Consider the following 20,088-nt stretch of genomic DNA (forward strand, 5'->3'; position numbering starts at 1 on the left):
GAAGTAATCCTTCACCTGTCGCTCGATGGTCTCTACGTGCTGCACATTCGCGGTCGGATTAGGCGTAAACTGCGTCTCCAGGAAGTCTGCAAAAATCTCCGCTCGATCCTCGGCGCGGTAACGTGGGGTTCCGTCACCGGCCATGAGGGGTCTAATCGGAGGGGGCTTCCTGGAGAGCTGGCGGCAAAGGCGGTGCATGCCGGACCAGTCATCGCCGGCTCGCTCGATGGCGGTGTGCCAAGATTCGACTGCTACCGTTTCCAGTGCGTCTGAAATCTTGGCTGCCAGAGCGTTCAGCCGCGTCTTCATGGTCGGGCATCGCAGATTTTGCCATAGTCTTCGCAGCTTCCTCTTCTCCTCTAACATCGCTTGTATGTAGGCAGGGAGCTGGGGTTTCTTGCGAGTGGATGCAGCGTCGAGTCTGGACTCGCGAAGCGCATTGGACAAGACTGCGCTGAAGTCCGTGGCGAGTCGGTCGACGTCTGCAGGGCTCTCGACTCTAAAGGACGGAGAATGTTCAGCCATGTGTTCGGCGAAGATTCTCCAGTCCTGGCGATGTTTCGGAGAAGGCATTGATGTTGTCATCGGAGACAGTGTCAGCGTCATGAGGACGGCTTGGTGGTCTGAAATGAGGTGGTCATCCAGGACGTCAAGCGACGGTGCGGCGGCGAGGCCACGAGCAACTGCTATGTCGATGACGTCCGGAGTGTGGGCTGCACAGTACGGGTAGTGCGTTGGAACCTCTGGTCCTAGCACTTCGTAGCCGTGGCGGTCTGCGTCGTCCAGGAGGCGTCTGCCGTCCGGGCTTACGGTGTTGGAGTTCCACGCCGTGTGTTTCGCATTGAAGTCGCCAGCGAGGATCGTGGGCAGCGGCGAGTCCAGCAAGGTTCGGACGTCAGCCACTGCGAGTCGATTCTGCGGCGGCTTGTAAAAGGCGAACACACGAGTGGGCTGGCGGTCTACACAGATTTCTACGCCGAGGGCGTACGACGACTGTAACTGAGGTACTGGAAGTAGTTGGTGAATGACATTCCGACGGACCAGGACTGCTAATCCCCTGTAAGCAGTCCCGATCGGCGAGGTGTGGTCCTCCCGATAGACATAGTATCCGGAAACCTTCAACTTGTCTACCGGTCGGAGGATCGTTTTAATGAAGACAACAAAACACTTATACAATTTGCAGAAAGAATTTCAATAGCGCCATTCAATGAGCGCGTGGCGCCATCTAATGTTAAACTTAGTACTATAACATATTTACTTATGCAACTTAAACACCCGCTCCGCTTTGAAACCGCTCGCAATCCGCTAGTGTGATATGGCACTTAGGTTAGGTTAGGTTAGGTTTCTTAAAAAAAAAACTACACAGAAATAGGAGCCCCGCGAAGCGGGGCTCCGACCTCCGTCGACGCGCAAAAAAAAATCAAGTTTAGGTTAGGTTAGCCGTTAGGTTAGGTTAAGTTAGGTTTCTTAAAAAAAAAAACTACACAGAAATAGGAGCCCCGCGAAGCGGGCCTCCATCGACGCGCAAAAAAAAAATCAAGTTTAGGTTAGGTTAGCCGGTAAGTTAGGTTAGGTTAGGTTTCTTAAAAAAAAACTACACAGAAATAGGAGCCCCGCGAAGCGGGGCTCCGTCGACGCGCAAAAAAAAAATCAAATACCTACGTGTGCCCTCCTCCCCCCTCTCCTCCCCCCACAAAAAACCTATAATACGTGCGGCAGTTCTCTAAAGAAACCCCGATAACCTAACTATATAGATAAATAGATGTTATCGGACGATTAAATTATTTTATTCATCCGGTAATCGGACGACTAATTTATTTTATTCATCCGTTTAGCGGACGACTAGCTCTGTCCTAAAAAGAAATTCCATTACTTAGAAATTTAAATTTTAAACCAGTAGACTCGGCAGGTATCAAAATCGGAAAAATTGGAATTCGTAACATACCTACATTCGTACATTGTCAAAATGTTGCCATACGAATCCTATGTTTATCAAATAATCTGGCGCCTCTACAGTCTACGTAACCCACACGTAACCGTTATTGGAAGACTTCACATTTACAAAAATATTTTGTAACTATTCTCCGAGGTTCATCTGGCGTGTCACAACAGCTAGGGTTTTGCATCTTAAGCGCAATACACATTGAGCCCGCCGGGCCGCCGACAAAGCCCGGCGACACAACCCGGCGGCCTGTATGAAAAGAATCATGTCGGCAACATGCGCCCGCTCGTGTTACCCGCCGACATGTTGGCGGCTTGGGTACGCCTGCGCTCAGTTGCCCGGCGACGCTCGACCTGTAGTGACGTGCTTGTATTTTTTTATTTTTAAGATTATTTCTATTTACTGAATTATCGAAGATACACCACCAAACTTATATGACACAACCACACAACCTTTATCGACACACGGCAATCACTGACTGCCAAATAAATTTCTCATCTCAAGCCGCCGACATGCCGCCGACCAAATTTTCCGACTTGTAATAAGTGAAGCCGCCAACTAGACCGCCGACAAAAAGTTGCCGACATATGTCGGCGGCCCGGCGGGCTCAATGTGTATTGCGCTTTAGTATCTCTGATTATAAAAGTGAACGTCAAACGTCTAAGTGATAATGACAAATTGGCTATGTCAATGTCATAGACTCATAGGAAATAGAGGCCGTTTTTTAATGTTTTTAATAATTTTGTAAACAGTAAACAGTTCAACTTAAAATTTTCCAATCGTTGTAAAATATTTGTTTACAGTTTAAATAATGGCAGATTCCGACTTATCAGATCTAAGAAAACAATGCTTGAACAGTTTGTATTTGTGTTCAGACAATATTTCGAAGTATTTGGATGAAGGAAGAAATGATGAATATGAGAAACTACAGTCGATTGTAAAAGAATATTGTCTCATGGAAGCTCAGCAAGATGTAGCAATCCAAGCCCTGGAAAAAACGAAGGTATATATTGAAGTTGCAAAAATGTATTTTCGTACCTACTTTCATGCAGACATATTATTATTTTATATTATGAAGTAATGTTCTTGTAATTATTAATAATATTGTGTGTATTTTCTACTTCAGAAAGAAATAGACGCAACAAACGTAGACACATTAGAAAATAAATTTAAGGCAAATCTAAGTAGTATGGCTGGAAAACGTCTAGATGTTAATAGGCATCCGTACATGGTCGAACTAAATAAACATATTGAAAAGGGACTACAAAATGCTAGAAGTAAGTTGATTTTTCGTACATAATATAAAAAGTTATGTTCTCTAGTGTGGACATGACTTAACTAAATATTAATGTGTGTTTACATGAGACTTCTTAGATTAATTAATTGCTTTGCTTTTGGTTATTTACTGTAATGTGTGTTTGTTAACATTTTTTCAGATAATTTAGATGACTCGGACTTAGCAATTACAGAAACTCAAGATAGACTTGTAAGTATTTAAGTTTTAATGTGAAGTATAAGTTTCCATTTGAAGAATTGTTGGTTTTATTCATATACAATAGTGTTCATGGTTCCAACTTATTGATTAAATTTTTTGATAGGTAGCAAAACTTAACGTTAACATTATTAATGAAATTTTAACAACTGTTTCAGATTGATCCAATAACAAAGAAGGCAATAGTAAACCCAGTAAGGAATGCAAACTGTGGGCACATTTATGAAGAGGAAGTTATTATGAAAATCATACAAAAGAAGAAACTTAAATGTCCAGGTACATATTGACTGATTTAGCTTTTTTATTTTAATTTTTACTTATTATTATTATAGCTGTTTTTCTCGGAATAAATAAATAAATAATCTTTTAGTTAAAATATTATAATAATGAATTAACACACAGTATGTGAATTACCATATTAAAAACTGTTACTTTTTTGAAGAGGTTTAAATTTGGTACAGTAAGCAAAAAAAATCGGAGATTCTTCTTAACAACTATTGTGTTCTCTGCAATCATATAAAAATATGATTTAACATATTTATCTTATTCTTTTTTAGTTGCTGGTTGTGGAAATCGAGAGCCAATAATCAGGCAACACTTAATAAGTGATGAAGAACTGAAATTCCGTTTGGCACTCACACAGCACTCTACTATGATTCAGGAAAGATCTGTATTGGATCTTGATGATACTACTTAGTGATAATAAACTAAATTTTTGTTACTTATGTGTTTTATTTAACTTCAGATTCTATAATCTATTCTTTACATTATTCTGAATCCTGCATTTATTTATTAATGTTACAAGTTTCACCAAACGCATTTTATATGAGTTTGATACTAAAATGATTTCCATAATATGACCTACCACAAAAATGCCAATTTTTTTCATATGTAATCATCTCAATCACGCATTTTTTTTCTTTAAACGAATGCCAAAGAAGACCTGGCTCTAACCAGGCTCCCTCTTCAATTATTCGTAGAAGGATGAGGATCGGAGAAAGGGATATGAAATAAAACAAAAATAGAACTGGAAAGTGCAGTAAGATTTAATTTAGCACATTTAAAACAACGCGTAAATTTTAATAAATGCAATATTAAGTTGTGATTAAAGTAGAACATACATAAATACTAGAATTCTTAAATTTAAAACAATTTCATTGGGAACAATAATTGAACCGATTATTTTCTCGTTAATACTATTTGCTATAATAATTAATTATTATAACGCCTAAAAATATGGCAAATAAAATACATAGAAATGTGTAATTCTACGAATACAGTGGATCATCTTCCTATTTTATCTATAAAGAGTCCACCTTTCTTTGCCCGATGCAATTATTACTAATTTTCAGATTATCCAAAAAGGACCTATTTTGGCAGTCACACTGGTACGCTCTAATGTCTATTAGGCCAAGAAAGCTATCAAAAATATATTATGTTTGTAGGCATATAAGCATTATATGTAGAAAATATTGATTTTTAACTATTAAATATTATTAAACCCGAGTGGGTCATGTAAATACCGTAGAAGTGTTGTACTAGTTTTTTTTTATGACGTGCATTTATAATATGAAGAATTATTATTGTTATTTTTTTACGAATTTACTGGATATTAAAAATACTTAAAGGGATTACGCTTACCTTAATTAAGAAAATCTAAATTGCAATTCTAATATTTGGTCCATAATCTATGGTAATCTAGTTCATAGACAATTTTAATTTATAGAAAAGTTAAATTTGGTTACATTTATGGTAATATGGTAGCTCCAAATTCATGGTAAACATAATATTTTGTTGAGCAACAGACGATCAACATCTTTGATGAAGTGCAGGAATGTTGCAAGTTTTTTTTAAATTATTGCTTCTCGGGTTGAGATCTTCAAAACATGCCGTCATCAACTCTGCAACACACAGTGTTCCTAGCAACTCCGCAACACGTTGAATGAAAATTGTTGCTAATCTTATGTTTACGATGAACACGAGGCTTCACAAATTTAATTTAAACACTGCCAAAGTAAACACACAACAAATCCCTATAGAAATTTTGGTTAGGTCGTATAGTTTTATAATGTTTGACAAATAAACTAGCCTCGTTTTGAGAGAATACAAATAAACTGTACTTATAAGTAAATTTTGAAGCTGGATACGATTAATTTTTAATACTACCACAATTCTTATACATATAATAAAATTGGGTTCATATCATATAAGTAACAAAAGCACCTTATTCTTAAATTTGTGCTAGATACGGAAACGGTGCTATAATCCTTAATTTAAGCTTTAATAAGTGCACTATGGGATTCATAACAATTATGAACTAGACTATATTAAAAGATTAAGTAAGCAAAATTGAACTTTATATGCTTAGAATTAAATACGAAATCACAAAACAAATACGTATATAAAACTAGTGTTAGTACATGATAAAATTACTATTATATAAATATATCTTATGTTGTACTTGGAGTATTTCATCAGTATTGCTCGAGGTGAATAATTTTATTATATTCGTATTGTAATTAAAATAAATTAAAATAAAGTACAAACAAATGTCTTTAAAAATACATTGAATACAAAATACTAAAGCCACGTAAAATGCAGTGACGAAAATATGATTGGATATAAATCATCAAAATGAGAACTATATTTTAATGATCATTTTAATATTTAAAAATACACAAATTCGAAAAATATGGAATGGAAAAAAAATGATGAATAAAAAAATTCTGCAAAAAAAATACTTTAAGAAAAATAAATAAATTTTAGATCTATATTATTCTAGGACAATATTAAATAGTTAACATCTTCTAGTAACTTCTAATAAATATGAACAGCGAGTCAATTCCTTCAATAAGAGTAGACATATTATCAATATTTTTGGCATCAACAGACTATTTCGACAACCAAGCATGTTTTGTGCGATGTTTTATTTAGGAAGGTAAGTATTCCTCTAATTTCTAACATGTATTAAAATTGTTAAAAAGTACAGTCAATGAAATAGCAGGATTAAAAAAGATTAGGAAAAGTTTTTGTATATAATTTTTATCTAAGAGTTAAGTTGCTTCGAAACATGTTGATTCATTTTTACTATATTTGGGTTAACATTGATCAAAGATTGCCAAAATTTTATATAAATAACACTCTTGAAATAGTGCTTGTAAAAATATTTAAGAGAAAATTTAACTTAGTGCATTTTGGGTATCACACAATACATTTATAAGAAAAGTGACAACAGTCACAAAGAAGCAAAGGGCTTCATAACTAATTTTATGTACTTAGGTTCCAATAGACCCAAGTTAATGTCATTTTTTTGTAATCATTCACTCCCTTCAGATATCTTTTTAATAATATCAAAAGCACACGTTCTCAATTCTTCGCTAAAATCTTTTCTAGTATCGACCAACTTTTGTAACCCGTTATGTACTTTCGTTTTATTATAATCGCGTAAGATGGTTTCACATTTTGACGTCACATCCAAAAACGCAAGCAAATTCTCAGCGACCTCTACCGGCATTTTAGCGCAATTAGTCTCGATTAGAACGGACAAGTGTTTGCCGATTTCCGACTCTATTAAGTGAGTGATAAAGTTCTTTTCGTATTCGTCGGTGTGTTTGTAGTTGAGGATTTCTATAGCGAGTAGCGTTAGGGCCAGGATAGCTTCATTTTGCATGACCGAGTGCGGAGCTATCAGCATGTTCACTAGATTGAGTATGCATCCTTCAACCTGAAAATAAAATAAAGTTTAATTAATTTACTCTTTAACTAGTATTTAGGCTGAGTCTAGAGCTGACCGAGATGTTATACGTTTCAATATTGAGCTGACCACTGCGGAGATTATTCGTTTGGCTCGACACTAGTACGCTCTCTGATAACTGAAGGCAGAGGCACATGTGCGGTGGGCGTTGAAGCCTACGCGGCGTCGCACAGACGTGTGGCGCGGCCCGCGACACGTACTCTTGATACCTACGCTTTCTCTAATCGTTAAACTAGAAAGGCGTTCGAATGTTCCAATTTCAAATTTCAAAAATGTTGCTGCACTGTCCCCCCTCACCTGCAGCATGTCCCCGTGCCGCTCCCCCCCCTCACCTGCAGCATGTCCCCGTGCCGCTCGCTGGCCCCCCCCTCACCTGCAGCATGTCCCCGTGCCGCTCGCTGCCCCCCCCCTCACCTGCAGCATGTCCCCGTGCCGCTCGCTGGCCCCCCCTCACCTGCAGCATGTCCCCGTGCCGCTCGCTGGCCCCCCCCTCACCTGCAGCATGTCCCCGTGCCGCTCGCTGGCCCCCCCTCACCTGCAGCATGTCCCCGTGCCGCTCGCTGGCCCCCCCTCACCTGCAGCATGTCCCCGTGCCGCTCGCTGGCCCCCCCTCACCTGCAGCATGTCCCCGTGCCGCTCGCTGGCCCCCCCTCACCTGCAGCATGTCCCCGTGCCGCTCGCTGGCCCCCCCTCACCTGCAGCATGTCCCCGTGCCGCTCGCTGGCCCCCCCTCACCTGCAGCATGTCCCCGTGCCGCTCGCTGGCCCCCCCTCACCTGCAGCATGTCCCCGTGCCGCTCGCTGGCCCCCCCTCACCTGCAGCATGTCCCCGTGCCGCTCGCTGGCCACGTGGCGCACGGTCCAGGCGAGCAGGCGCGGCGCCTCGCCCGCGGCGCCCGCGTGCTCGCCCGCGCCGCCCCAGCGCGATATCGCGCCGAGCGCAGCTTTGTTACTGGACACCAAGCGCGCGACGCCCTCTGGTATTATAAAAAAAAAAAATAGAGCAACTTAGGCTCGTCGCAAACGGGCCACCGACCACAGCCAGGCCAGCAGCCACTTGACACATTTTTTCATATATTACATTGCGGACACTTCTGTAGCGAGTGCTCGCTACTGCTCTACCACTCACTACAGGTCAGTGCATACACGACGACAGAAAGTCAGTGTATACACGATGACATCATCAAAATTCATAATTAAACATACCTAAAAGTTGTTTTATAAAATTCTAAACTTATTAAAACATAATTCAAAAGGTACTATAATCAAACATGTAGATGTTATGAACAATTTTTGAAATAAAACTTCTTTAGGCGCATTAAATATTATAGCAACGCACGCTTTTTTTTATTGACTCACCCTGTCCATCGACCAGCATTCTCAAAGCGGCCAAGAGTTTATACGCAACATGATGATCATCCACATTCGGCAAGCACTTTATCAACAAGGGCGCAGCCCTGCCCTGTACCGCAGACACTCTCTTATTAGCAACAGGCACACTCAAGTTCCTTATAGCAGAGAGTGAGGCGTGTTGTATCTGGTTAAGGGTGGACTTCTCTAGGGGAATTGTTTCACCGGAGTTCTGTTTTATACTTAGGTTGTGGTACACTTCGAAAATATCTGGGAATGAAAAACGATGCAATAAGAAACCAAATTTTCATCATCAGAGTTAATTTTTTTAATTTCAAAATCTGGCAAAATCAATATTTTATGTTATTTTGTAATACATAAGTTACACAATACAGTACTACCAAGTATCATCAAAATACATTTGTGGTTTTCATGTGAAAACAAACATACATACAATACCAAGTTTATAAAAATAACTTTCACATATAATATACTACTTTATAAATAACTAGCGGTCTGCTCCGGCTTCGCCCGTGGTACATATTTCGCAATAAAAGGTAGCCTATGTTCTTTCTCAGGATCTAAGAGATTGTCTGTGCCAAATTTCATCCAAATCGGTCCAGTATAGTTTATGCGTGAAAACCATACATACATACATACATACAAACCTTTCCTCTTTATAATATTAGTATAGATAATTCATTTAAAACTTACCCAACAGCTTATCAAATATCTTATCGTTCATCATCTGTATGCAATAATCATCTTGCCTTGCAAAGTTACCGATAGCAAGTAATGCAGTACCAAGCAAATGATGGTTTGGTGAATCAAGCCATTTTACCATTGTCAAATATACTTCACCCACACCATCTTTGTATAGAATGGGCATTGCTTCATCTATGAATAAAATATTGCAAAAATACATTTAAAGTACAGGTTGAAGGAAGGTAAAAAATTTTTGAAGTGGAGTCTTTAGGAGTCTTTAGGAGCGTTGAGAGTAAAATTTCAAGGCCGCGGCATTACCGTCACGACATGAGAGTAAGGCGGCGATAAAAGAGCAACTATGGAGTTTCTTGCCGGTTCTTCTCCGTAGATACTGCTTTCCGAATCGGTGGTAAATTTTAAAATATGTAATGACGTTTCAAAAGTGTTTCTATAAGAAGTCTAATTGAATGAATAAATGTTTGAGTTTGAGTTTGAGTTTGATTTTGGTATATCTTATCAAAGAAGTTTCACTTCTGACACGTGTGCTTCACACACACACACAGTATCTTTTTTATACTTTTAATCTGAGGACATAGATAGGTTTTTTTCTCTAAGGGCCGATTTTTCAATGCTTGGATAAATTTTATCCGTCCAATAAAATATTACACGATAGTATTCAAATGTCGCGTAAACTGTCAAATACGGGCAATTAGAATACGTTTTTAAAATGGTAGTTTTATACATTATTCGACCAATAAGCTTTATCCAAGCATTGAAAAATCGACCCTAATATTAATTTATCTGTTATTAATTTATCATCAGCTATTTTAAGTAGGAATTTTTTTTTACACTTTTCAGGCAATCAACTTACAGGTTAAAATTTTCCCCCTTTTTTGAATTAATATTTTACACTTGTGATCTTTATTTTTACAAAGTTATTTTACAATTAATTAACTGGCCAATAATAATCATAAACAGAAATACTAGATCTCACCTCCAGTCAATATAAGTATAATCAAATAGCATGCTTGTTTCACGATCCCTTCCACCTGTGAGTCGTCAGCGCTCAGCTCCCCTGCCTCATGTCTTTGTAATAACTGGTTGAGACGCACACACACTAGTTGAACACCACCTTCCTTGGCTAGTAAGGTTTTTACTGTGTCTGGAAGTATTTTTAGTGATTATCAGATACTGAATATATGTTTTAAATGTTGTCTTATACAAAAAATATGGAGGATTATCTTGTCTAAAAACTTGAAATGAAAGGAATGCACTTTTCTGCCTACTAAGACATTTTACTATAAAATATTGCTGCACAATAACTTTGTGGCTAAATATTTAGTATTTAGGATTTAAATATGATAAACAGTGCACATAACATATCTCTAAAGAGCACATGCACAAACTTCTTGCCCGAATCTGTATAATTATTTGATTACAACAAAAAGAATTTTATCAAAGGATAAGAATACAGCATGACAGATGGAAAATAATACAAAAAAAATACATGCCATGTTCCCGAACTTGTGAATGCAAGTGTTCTAAACACAGCTCTGACAATTCCACATTTGTGGTTTCCTTCAGCACTTTCAACACGGCCACATTTATTTCGTCACTATACAGGAATTCAGGTGCATTATCATTTATCACACTCAGTATTAACAGAACTGTAGAAACCAGATCATCATTCATATCATCTTTCTTTAGTTCAGCTATCAATACATTTTTGCAATTGCCTACAACTCCACATTTATCCAACGAATCTGAGAATTCCTGCCCTCCAATTGCATAGTTCAACAGCGTCTTACAAATGAGTATTTGGATCTCGTCAAATTCAGTCACTTTTAAAGTGTTGGTCAACAAGTTATTCAATATTTGTACTCCATTGTTTTCAAGCATGATTTTCCTTGAAACATCACAGTCACAGCATAAATTACCTAGCGCTCGAAGGCATTGTTTCGTGAGTTCGAACTTATCGATACACAACTCTTTGGTTAAAATACTAAGTATTGGTTCGATAATTTCTTTTTGTGCGTACGTTTCACGTTTGTCCTCACATTTCGCAACCTCTGATACAGCCTGAACACTTAATAATACGATAGATTCGTCATTACTCTTTAATAATGATTTCAAACACGATGAAACATCGAATTCGTAGTTTTTACCGGCAGCAATAATTTCGTTTAATTTTGCTTTTAAATCGTTCACATTATTTATGTTTTGTATAACAAGAGTCTCGAAAGAAGTAGATTTCTTTGCTGACGGGCCTGGAATATATGGTTATATATTAATATACAAGGATAACATTAATTATTCACTGTTGTGCTGAACTGTAACATGCTATATTTTACCGTCCATTGTGCTATGCTGTTAATTACAATTGTAAAGAAATGAATGAATTCAATTGGATGCTTTTAAGGATTTTTCTTCGTTGCAAAATATTCAACTGATTTCATCTTATTAATTTTGAATACATTAAATTTTGTGCTCTACACAGAAAATGAAACTGAGCAAATCGATGTCCAGTCCAATTGGCTGTAACGTCAGATGTCAAAACAATTGAGATGTCAAATTCTTGTCAAAAGATTAATGAATGCATTCCGTTTTATTGAAAATCGAACTGTACTTAAAGGTAGTTCAAATTTACATTGAAATACTGTGGAAATACCTATCTCAGTTTATTTCACGTTTATTTAAATCTAATAAACTTTTAAAATTTACTAGTGACTGTAGTAGTCACGTAGTAGTAGTAGAACTTATCTATTCTAGACTTTCTAAAAATGTTATAGGTAGGTACAAACAATATTTCAGAATATCTAAATAGAACAAAATTTTGCAAATCATAATCAGGCTAGGTGTATTTCATGTACAAAAAATTACGATTATTATTATGTACATCGTAAAAAATTCAACACCATTACATAACAATGCAATTATTTTTAGGAACTTTGCGTGAAATATTACATTTTTATGTGGTTAGAGCGTAGGTGTTTCAGTAATAAAAATATAGTTTCGGTAACCGCAGGATCGTTAAAAATATTCTTGAAAACTTTTTGTTTGGATATATTTTATGAAATGTGAACAGTAATGTATAAAATAGAACATGCAACTTTTTTACGCTTACCTTTTATTTGCGGCAACCGCAGCTTCCGACCAGACGTTTAGATATGAACAAAAGCAAAATTATGGCTTAGGTAGACCTATTATGTAAGTATATAATATTTCGACTCTATTATCATGACATAAGTACGAGTCTTTGTATCTGCTATCATAAAATATCACGTAATAGAGGTATAGGTATAGCTACAGGTAAAGATTCTCCGTACTGTCATGATGCACGTAGTAGGTAGTAGTAGTAGACTGCACGGGACCCTACCTGCATAAAATTAAAATGTGTTTCCACAGATTAAATTATCGAAGAATGTTCAAAGGCTATCCTTACCCTGAACCTCTGCCTTCATCAACGTCTGGCTATATCAGATCACCATACAAAAACATTTATCAGGGTATAAATAGGCGGTTAAAAGGTGATATGGACAAACGTGTGTACAATAAAAAGTTCAAATATGCAGCTAAGCCGATTGGTCATCATTTGTATTGTGAAGGCGTGTTTGATTGCATTGTGAGTACTTATTACTTATTAGTTAAATAATAAAAAATGTGGGCGTGTACTAGTGTACACACGTAAGAAGTAAAACTTCTTTATGACCTTATTTTTTCAAAAAATAATTTACTATATGCAACTTTACAGAAATACGTCGAATCATGCGTAGTAGGGATAAGAAAAAGATGGTGCGTAACGGAAAAATGTCACGCGTAACGAAAAAATGTTACACTAAATTTTTTTTCAACCCCGATAAAGAAGTTTTACTTCAAAAATAGTACTTCAACGGCGCAACGACCCAAAGAGGATCTTGGCCTCCGACACCAAAAGTTTCCAGGTTTCGCGCCTAAGCGCCCTGGTGTTGAGGTCTTCTACTTGGAGGATGTCCAGATCTTTTTGGACTTCGTCTCTCCAACGGTGACGAGGTCGGCCGACGGGGCGCCTACCGATCGGCTTGCTCATGTACACCCTCTTCGCAGCGCGATCGTTTGGCATCCTTTCTAGGTGACCGATCCATCGAAGGCGAGCAGCTTTTGTCTCACCAATAATGTTGGGTTCACGGATGAGATCTTCGATGTCTAGATTTTTCCTCATTCTCCAAGTTCCCTCATCAGATTTTGTAGGTCAAAAATAGTACAAATATTTATTTATAGAGAATCTTGTATTATATCCAAACGACAAGAAAAGGGCTAGTAATGCAGAACCTAACTATTATTTTTTTAGATTTCCCGAATGGCGATAGAAACAAATGGTAGTATCCCAATAATTCTTCGTGGTGGTGTTGGATATAAGTACTTCAGTGTAGCGATCAAAGCGTACCCAGGGGAGGAACTTTCTGGAACAGTTCGAGCGTATTGCCCGTCGCCTAATGTCGATGGATCATAAAAAAGAACGTGTGAACCGACACGTGGTCAGAAGTGAAACTTCTTTGGCAAGATTCAAACATTTAACATACCAAAATGGTCGCCTTATTCTTAGTAACGCCTTAGTGTCCGTATTGCCATGACGCGACCATGAAATTTTACTCTCCATGCACCTTTTTTTTTATAGTGGGGAAATCTTCCAAAGATACCCACGGCCCCCGGGGAAGGAGCCGTGGGTTATGTCGGATTCTTACTGACTAAAACCCCACTGTGTTCCGTCGAGCCGCTTTAATGATGGGGCCGCGCGTATTTGTTAGAATTCTTCCGCGACCACTCTCCATGCACCTAAAGATGTTTCACTTCAAAAATATGGAAATAAACCGATCTTGTTCATCTGTACAAAATACCTAATTTAGAGATATTAATTTATGTGTATAAAGCAACCCACATTTTTCGTTATGTAAATAGAAGTTATTTTTTTTAAACGAAATTTCTAAGTTATGGAATAGCTACTCTTTGACCTACGACGAATCTACGAAGGGAAAAATCAAATCGAATCTAAAACGAATAGTAAGTACTTACATACTTAAAACCACTTTAAACTTTCAAAAATAAATTTACAGTATTGTTGTCATTATCAATGAGCAATTAAGTACGTGATATTATAGCATAATAAAAGAAAATAAGTGTATGAATATTATCAAAGGTTAGTAAAGACATTGCTATGCAACATACACAAGAGACTGCAGTGACCCATCTGTTTTGTTTTAGGGTATATCGAGATCTATTTGGGGTCATAATATTATTGATAAGTACAGTTTATGTTTTAATACAGTATGATCTTAAATTATTTTAATAAATAACAATAATATTATTGACTATTTTAAGAAGTCAAAAGAAGATAGCATTAAAATTTATTTTTATTAAGCTCAGTGATTATAATCGATTAATCGTTTCTTTTACTGTTGAATGTGAGTATAATTAAATTTTATATAAGAAACTGTCTTTTTTATTTTTTCCCATATTGGTTTGTTCCTTTAATGATTAGGTACCTACTACAAATTGCAATACATTCGTTCAAGTATGTCGTACGTATTTAATTGATGACTGTAACAGATCACTATACACAAGGCATAATTAGACACATCTTTATAGGTCTTACTATAAAATTAGAAACAATTAACTCATTCAGTTCCTGCGGGATTGAAGCGGTTTTAACTACTTAGTTAATTATAATATAGGGTGTTCATAAATTGTAATGTTTCTGTCATGTTTGCAATTTTACACGTGTGCGTATATTTCTTATATTTCAATATGTACTTAGTAAGTAGTACTTTAATAACAGAGAGAATATTAATATTTTATGAAAAACTAGCAAACCGGGCGAACTCCGTTTCGCCACCAGAGACACCTTTTCTTTGCTATAAACCTCACGGAGCCCGAGACCTTTCCAACGAATGAAAAACCGTGGAAATCGGTTCGTGCGTTCTGGAGTTATAGCGTCAGGAACAGCCTTTCTGTTAGTAAGCTGTAGATACGTGTACGGTGTATCTACAGCTTACGTCAATCTCATACATTCGTAGTCTATTCTGGCAGGAAGGAAAACCCGACTTTTTTTATATAGTAGATGACGAAATCGTTCATCTCTTATCTTCTTAATCGCGTCTCTTCTTCTAACCTCGTATTTTGGCAAAGTCAGAAGAACATACTTAATATTATAAGACGCTAGAATCTATAGATATGGTAATTTGTCCCTCCTTTATGTTAAGACCCGTCTCTTTGGTACAGTGGTTAACGCGTGAGCGTAGATGTGGTAGAACCAAAGGGTCCTGGGTTCGATTCCCGGTGGAGAAGAAAAAATAAAGGTTTGGGTCTGTTAAAGGACACAGGAGGCTGATCACTTATTTGTCCCTAAATAAAATCGATCAGTGAAACAGATGTATGCACAATGCATATGCCCCTGACACAGGACTTCAATTGTCAAGACAAAAAACTTCCGCAACAAATTAGCCTATAATGTGCTTAATAGAAGACTGAAAACATTTAAACTAGATTGCAATGTCTGTGTTTATTATGTCTATACATTCGAGTCTGAGTTGACTTGGAAAGACGCCCAAGTATTGAGAATGTGTTGATAGATAAATATTAGTGACACTGTATTATCTAAACGCTTTACGTCATACATTTTTTGTACTAATTAATGAGTGTTTAATGTTTATGTATGACATACTTTCTAATAAATGTATTGTTAATTTATTTTACTAATTAAACGGACTTAGCTACCTACCTACTTATAAAAAAAGACATGAGCACCTAGGTATATCATCGTCAAAATATAATTTTATATTCATTAATTTTTTCCGTTTAATCGGAGTTTAAGTTAACTATATTAACCTATTATAAATAAATAAATAAATAAACTGATAGTTATATAAAAACACATTTTAATTTTTACCTAACACTAGTGTACTAGACAAAGCAAAATTCCAATAATTTAATTAATAAGTAGGTATAATAATAACTACTGTTTCTTATAGAACTTAGCCTAATAATCCTATCACAGAAAAAATACTTTTCAAATATGATAAGACATGAATATCTGAACAACCTGTATACGCGTTAATTACCTACCCACTTTTGTAGTTTATACGAATAATTACAATCTCAATTAATGACATTCTAAGTGCATGTAAACAGTGTTGGTGTGTGGTAGTGAAGTGTTGAGAAAAATATGTATTTAAACGGAATTGCCGATTTCTTTACACGCCATAGGGAAAGTCTTGAAAGGGTAAGTCGGTTTTTGCTAATCACGATTCACGGTATGGTTTTGTTAATAATTGGTTCACTAAGTAATTAATGGTAACTGGATAACGTAGGATATGATAAGCAAATAAATACGTACATGTATAATCAATAATTCATCTTATTATTATAGTAGTTAGGTAGGTACTTAAAGTATTATTTTATATTTATAAACATAATTCATTGCATTGCAATGTATTTTGTTCCGGTGATAGAAAATTATAGTTAGGTTAGGTAAACCCTCTGTGTGTGTGTGTGTGTGTGTGTGTGTGTGTGTGTGTGTGTTTTTTCTTCATATTGATAAATTATTGTAGAAATAATGAATAGAATAGGTACCTACCTATATCGTGTTCCTTTAACATATTATCCTACATCAACATTAAAAATTACTTACATACATGGTTTTTGATGACTAGTCTTCACATTTCTTATTGCTAGTTTTAAAACTCTAAACTCCATTATGTTTCCTCTTTTAGGTTGTAGGATCAAATTTTTCATAATTTATATCACATAATCGTAAAATCCTACAAACTATAGTGGTTAGATCAAACTAAATCGAACAATTTCAATTTTTTTTCAGTAGGTACTAGGTAGTCGTACCAGGTCGTACCTATCTACTTTAACATTCTTAATTTAAAAAAATGCGTTGAAGTTGAATCATAGAAAAAAAACTTTCCTTTCGATTTCAATCCACATTTTTTTTATTTGTTCAATAGTCGCAGGTATCTCTAAACATTCTTAATTTAAAAACCGTTTTTTCGTCGAATCATAATATAGAGAACATAAAAATCCTTTCCATTGCAATCCACATCGAATTGTTTTATACACCATTGAAAATGTGAGTTTTTCTCATATAAGTAGATAATTTTGATTATTTACTATTATTCAGTTCTTTAACAATATCGGCCTTAGAGCATTAAACCAATAGCGGCAATACCGAAACTAATTGGCACATTTAAAAAAATATAACGACTTCATACGTCATATTTTGAATGTTTATTTTTGTCCACAATGTCGTCTAAATCAGCGCGCCAAGTCGTTCAATATAATAAGTGACTCTTGTTTTAGATTCGGGAACATTAACACTTGTTGTGTGAAAATGTTACGGAAATATAGTTTTACGTTTATTTCTATATTGATCAACCCAGATTATTATGAAATTAGCTATCAAGAGAATTATTAAAAGTTTTATGAGTACGGTCATTAATTTATGAGTGCAGTGAACCTATAAGAGATAATTTCACCAATTAAAAAAGAAATGATATTGTTATGATTAAAACATTCACTTTAATCTTAATTCAAATAAATTGTGCAGACTGCAGGTCTTACAGGCACGTAATAATAAGTGGTGGCCTAAGTTCTTAAATGGCTAGATATCACTCAGGCAGCTAATTAAAAGACGACGTATATTAAAGACCCTAGGGCCTAGGCTATTAATGAAACAGCTAATTAAGCTAATTCACTATGACATATCTATACTAATATTATAAAGCTGAAGAGTTTGTTTGTTTGTTTGTTTGAACGCGCTAATCTCAGGAACTACTGATCCGATTTGAAAAATTCTTTCGGTGTTAGATAGCCCATTTATTGAGGAAGGCTATAGGCTATATAATTATCATCATGCTAAGACCAACAGGAGCGGAGCACTGCAGGTAAAATCGCGGAGCACAGCTAGTTATCTATAAATTACTAGAATAAGCACTTACCTATTTAGATACTTTGATCCCACGTATTATGGATATCTGAAACCAACTTCCTCAAGCGGCGTTTCCAAACGGATACGATTTTGAGACCTTGAAGAAAAGTCTCATCTTTCGAAGCATCTTTCCTTTAAAAATTGGCAACAACGTGTCTTCACACCTATAAATAAAGAAAATTTTCAACAAAATACAGCACAATAAATGCAAAAAATGTTTGAGACTTCTGGATCTTAGTATTCTTAGTAAACCTAACTCAGTATACCTATGTAAAAATCGATACATTTACTGCAATATTTTTTTTATTGATATTAGCGTCACTGAACGATTTCTTTATAAAATATTACGTCTAACACAATATATCATTTAAATACAAAAAAATATATATAAATAACTTACTATGTAGTTGTACTGAAAAACAAGATAATATTATATTTAAAGTAATTTAGTTAGTTAGTGAAATAAATTTCAATATTTCTAAGTATAACAATTTGTAACAGACCTATAAAGATAAATACAATATTGACCACTAAAAAACATTAATAAGCAATATATTTATGAGCAATTAATTTCTAAATGTATCAATCTATCTACTATCTAGTTAAGTATCAATATAATTTATGATTACATTTTGAAATTTGAAGGAGTTTTACTTATTTATTATATCACTCACTTGACGAACCACATTCATAGCACTATAATCGTTAAATTATCTTATTCCACCTCGTACCTTGTTCTATAAATATGAAAGCTGTTACAAAGGCAATTATGAAAATAATATCTCTATTTTCTCCTCGCTAATCTACGCGTCTGATCCAATTTTAAATGTCAGATAGATAATTGTGCAACGTAACTACGGCTGCAGATCAAAAGTTCTAGCGACTGTCTCTTGAAGAAACTAATTCAGTTCTCGCCTATTGACGGAACCAACACGTTTCACAATTGGCGCCAAAACTCACGCGCGGCGTGCCTACGCGGTTTTTTTTTTAATTTGTGCATTGTTGTTTTAATTGGCAAAGGAACGGTGATATTGTGAAGTTTATGTGATTGAGTGATTTTTTTTTAATTATTAAAAACAATGGAAAGGAAAAGGTGATTTATGATAATGTCATGCACATTTCCACATAAAAATTAAATTTTAATAAAATTATAAGATTTTCAAATAAATCTTATGTAATTACTAATTGGTTTGTACATAAAACAGTATTGTTTATATTATTTTTTTTTAAATTGGCATGTTATTTTTGAAACTCATTCTGTTTCATTATCATTTTTCATAATTCTCAATTCCTCGTCATTTACTTTATTTTTAAATATTTATTCATTCTAAATTCAAATTGAAAATTAAACTTTTACCTATCTTGCATTCAATAATTAATTTTATTCAAAATAAATCAATTTAGTATAATTTATAAGCAATAAAAACATTCATCGTTTATCTTATATTTAGGTCATAGGTGTAGGGTAAACTTTCACATTGAAGTTTAAGTACCGTTTATAAACAAAAACTAATTATGTTAATATTTCGTAAACATTGATAACGACTTGGCACACCGCGAGATCTTACGCGACGAATGCTGAGAGACAAGATATATTTGTAATTTTGTATAATAAGAATAAACTTAAAATCTTTTTAAAATAATACCTAGATGATAAAATGGAACACCGTCTTCTAGACTCAACACACTCGTTATAAATAATGTTTTTTTTATAGTTCTAGATGTATTGTCCTATTTCTTAATCAAAAAATTAAAATGAAAGTTATTTAATAAAGCTTTTATTTTGATAATAATAAAACAAAATTTTAATGAAGCGAAATGTTTATAAAGATTAAAGACATCATATTGTTTATGCCATTGATATTTAAAAAAAAAACACTT

General features: G+C 35.4%; 4 protein-coding genes across 7 annotated transcripts in view; 3 read left to right on the forward strand and 1 right to left on the reverse strand.

Annotated features, from left to right (window-relative positions):
- Positions 1–2,632: 2,632 nt before the first annotated feature.
- LOC149484917 (uncharacterized) lies at positions 2,633–4,159 on the forward strand. The gene is made up of 5 exons (XM_089700426.1): positions 2,633–2,945; positions 3,069–3,219; positions 3,379–3,428; positions 3,593–3,710; positions 3,992–4,159. Exons 1-5 carry the CDS (start codon positions 2,754–2,756, stop codon positions 4,129–4,131), a joined length of 651 nt encoding a protein of 216 aa, XP_089556552.1. The 5' UTR covers positions 2,633–2,753; the 3' UTR covers positions 4,132–4,159.
- A 1,313-nt stretch (positions 4,160–5,472) lies between these two features.
- On the reverse strand, positions 5,473–11,782 carry vimar (visceral mesodermal armadillo-repeats). Its single transcript, XM_089701182.1, has 7 exons — positions 11,594–11,782; positions 10,754–11,509; positions 10,237–10,404; positions 9,252–9,434; positions 8,547–8,807; positions 8,004–8,164; positions 5,473–7,158 (listed from the first exon to the last, which is right to left on the reverse strand). Exons 1-7 carry the CDS (start codon positions 11,598–11,600, stop codon positions 6,751–6,753), a joined length of 1,944 nt encoding a protein of 647 aa, XP_089557308.1. The 5' UTR covers positions 11,601–11,782; the 3' UTR covers positions 5,473–6,750.
- An 865-nt stretch (positions 11,783–12,647) lies between these two features.
- LOC149484919 (uncharacterized) overlaps positions 12,648–20,088 on the forward strand; it is a 99,930-nt gene continuing 92,489 nt past the window's right edge. Inside the window, exons 1-2 of the mRNA XM_089701237.1 lie at positions 12,648–12,864; positions 13,570–13,763. Coding sequence (XP_089557363.1) covers positions 12,664–12,864; positions 13,570–13,731 — 363 coding nt within the window. The 5' untranslated portion in view covers positions 12,648–12,663 and the 3' untranslated portion in view covers positions 13,732–13,763. The remainder of the gene's footprint in view (positions 12,865–13,569; positions 13,764–20,088) is intronic.
- Positions 16,378–20,088, forward strand: part of LOC149484920 (uncharacterized protein ZK1073.1) — a 52,247-nt gene continuing 48,536 nt past the window's right edge. For 2 of the 4 annotated variants that reach the window (XM_089701204.1, XM_089701205.1), the window contains exon 1: positions 18,953–19,300. In XM_089701204.1, the coding sequence (XP_089557330.1) occupies positions 19,287–19,300 (14 nt within the window). In that variant the 5' untranslated portion in view covers positions 18,953–19,286. Of the gene's footprint in view, positions 16,498–18,951; positions 19,301–20,088 lie in introns of those variants that run through there. The other 2 variants (XM_089701206.1, XM_089701203.1) reach the window with 2 other exon arrangements.

This window comes from Colias philodice, chromosome 11, assembly GCF_061535455.1.
Source record: "Colias philodice isolate Cphi_HAF_F1 chromosome 11, ilColPhil1 Martin Lab GWU primary, whole genome shotgun sequence".
Lineage (NCBI taxonomy): Eukaryota > Metazoa > Arthropoda > Insecta > Lepidoptera > Pieridae > Colias > Colias philodice.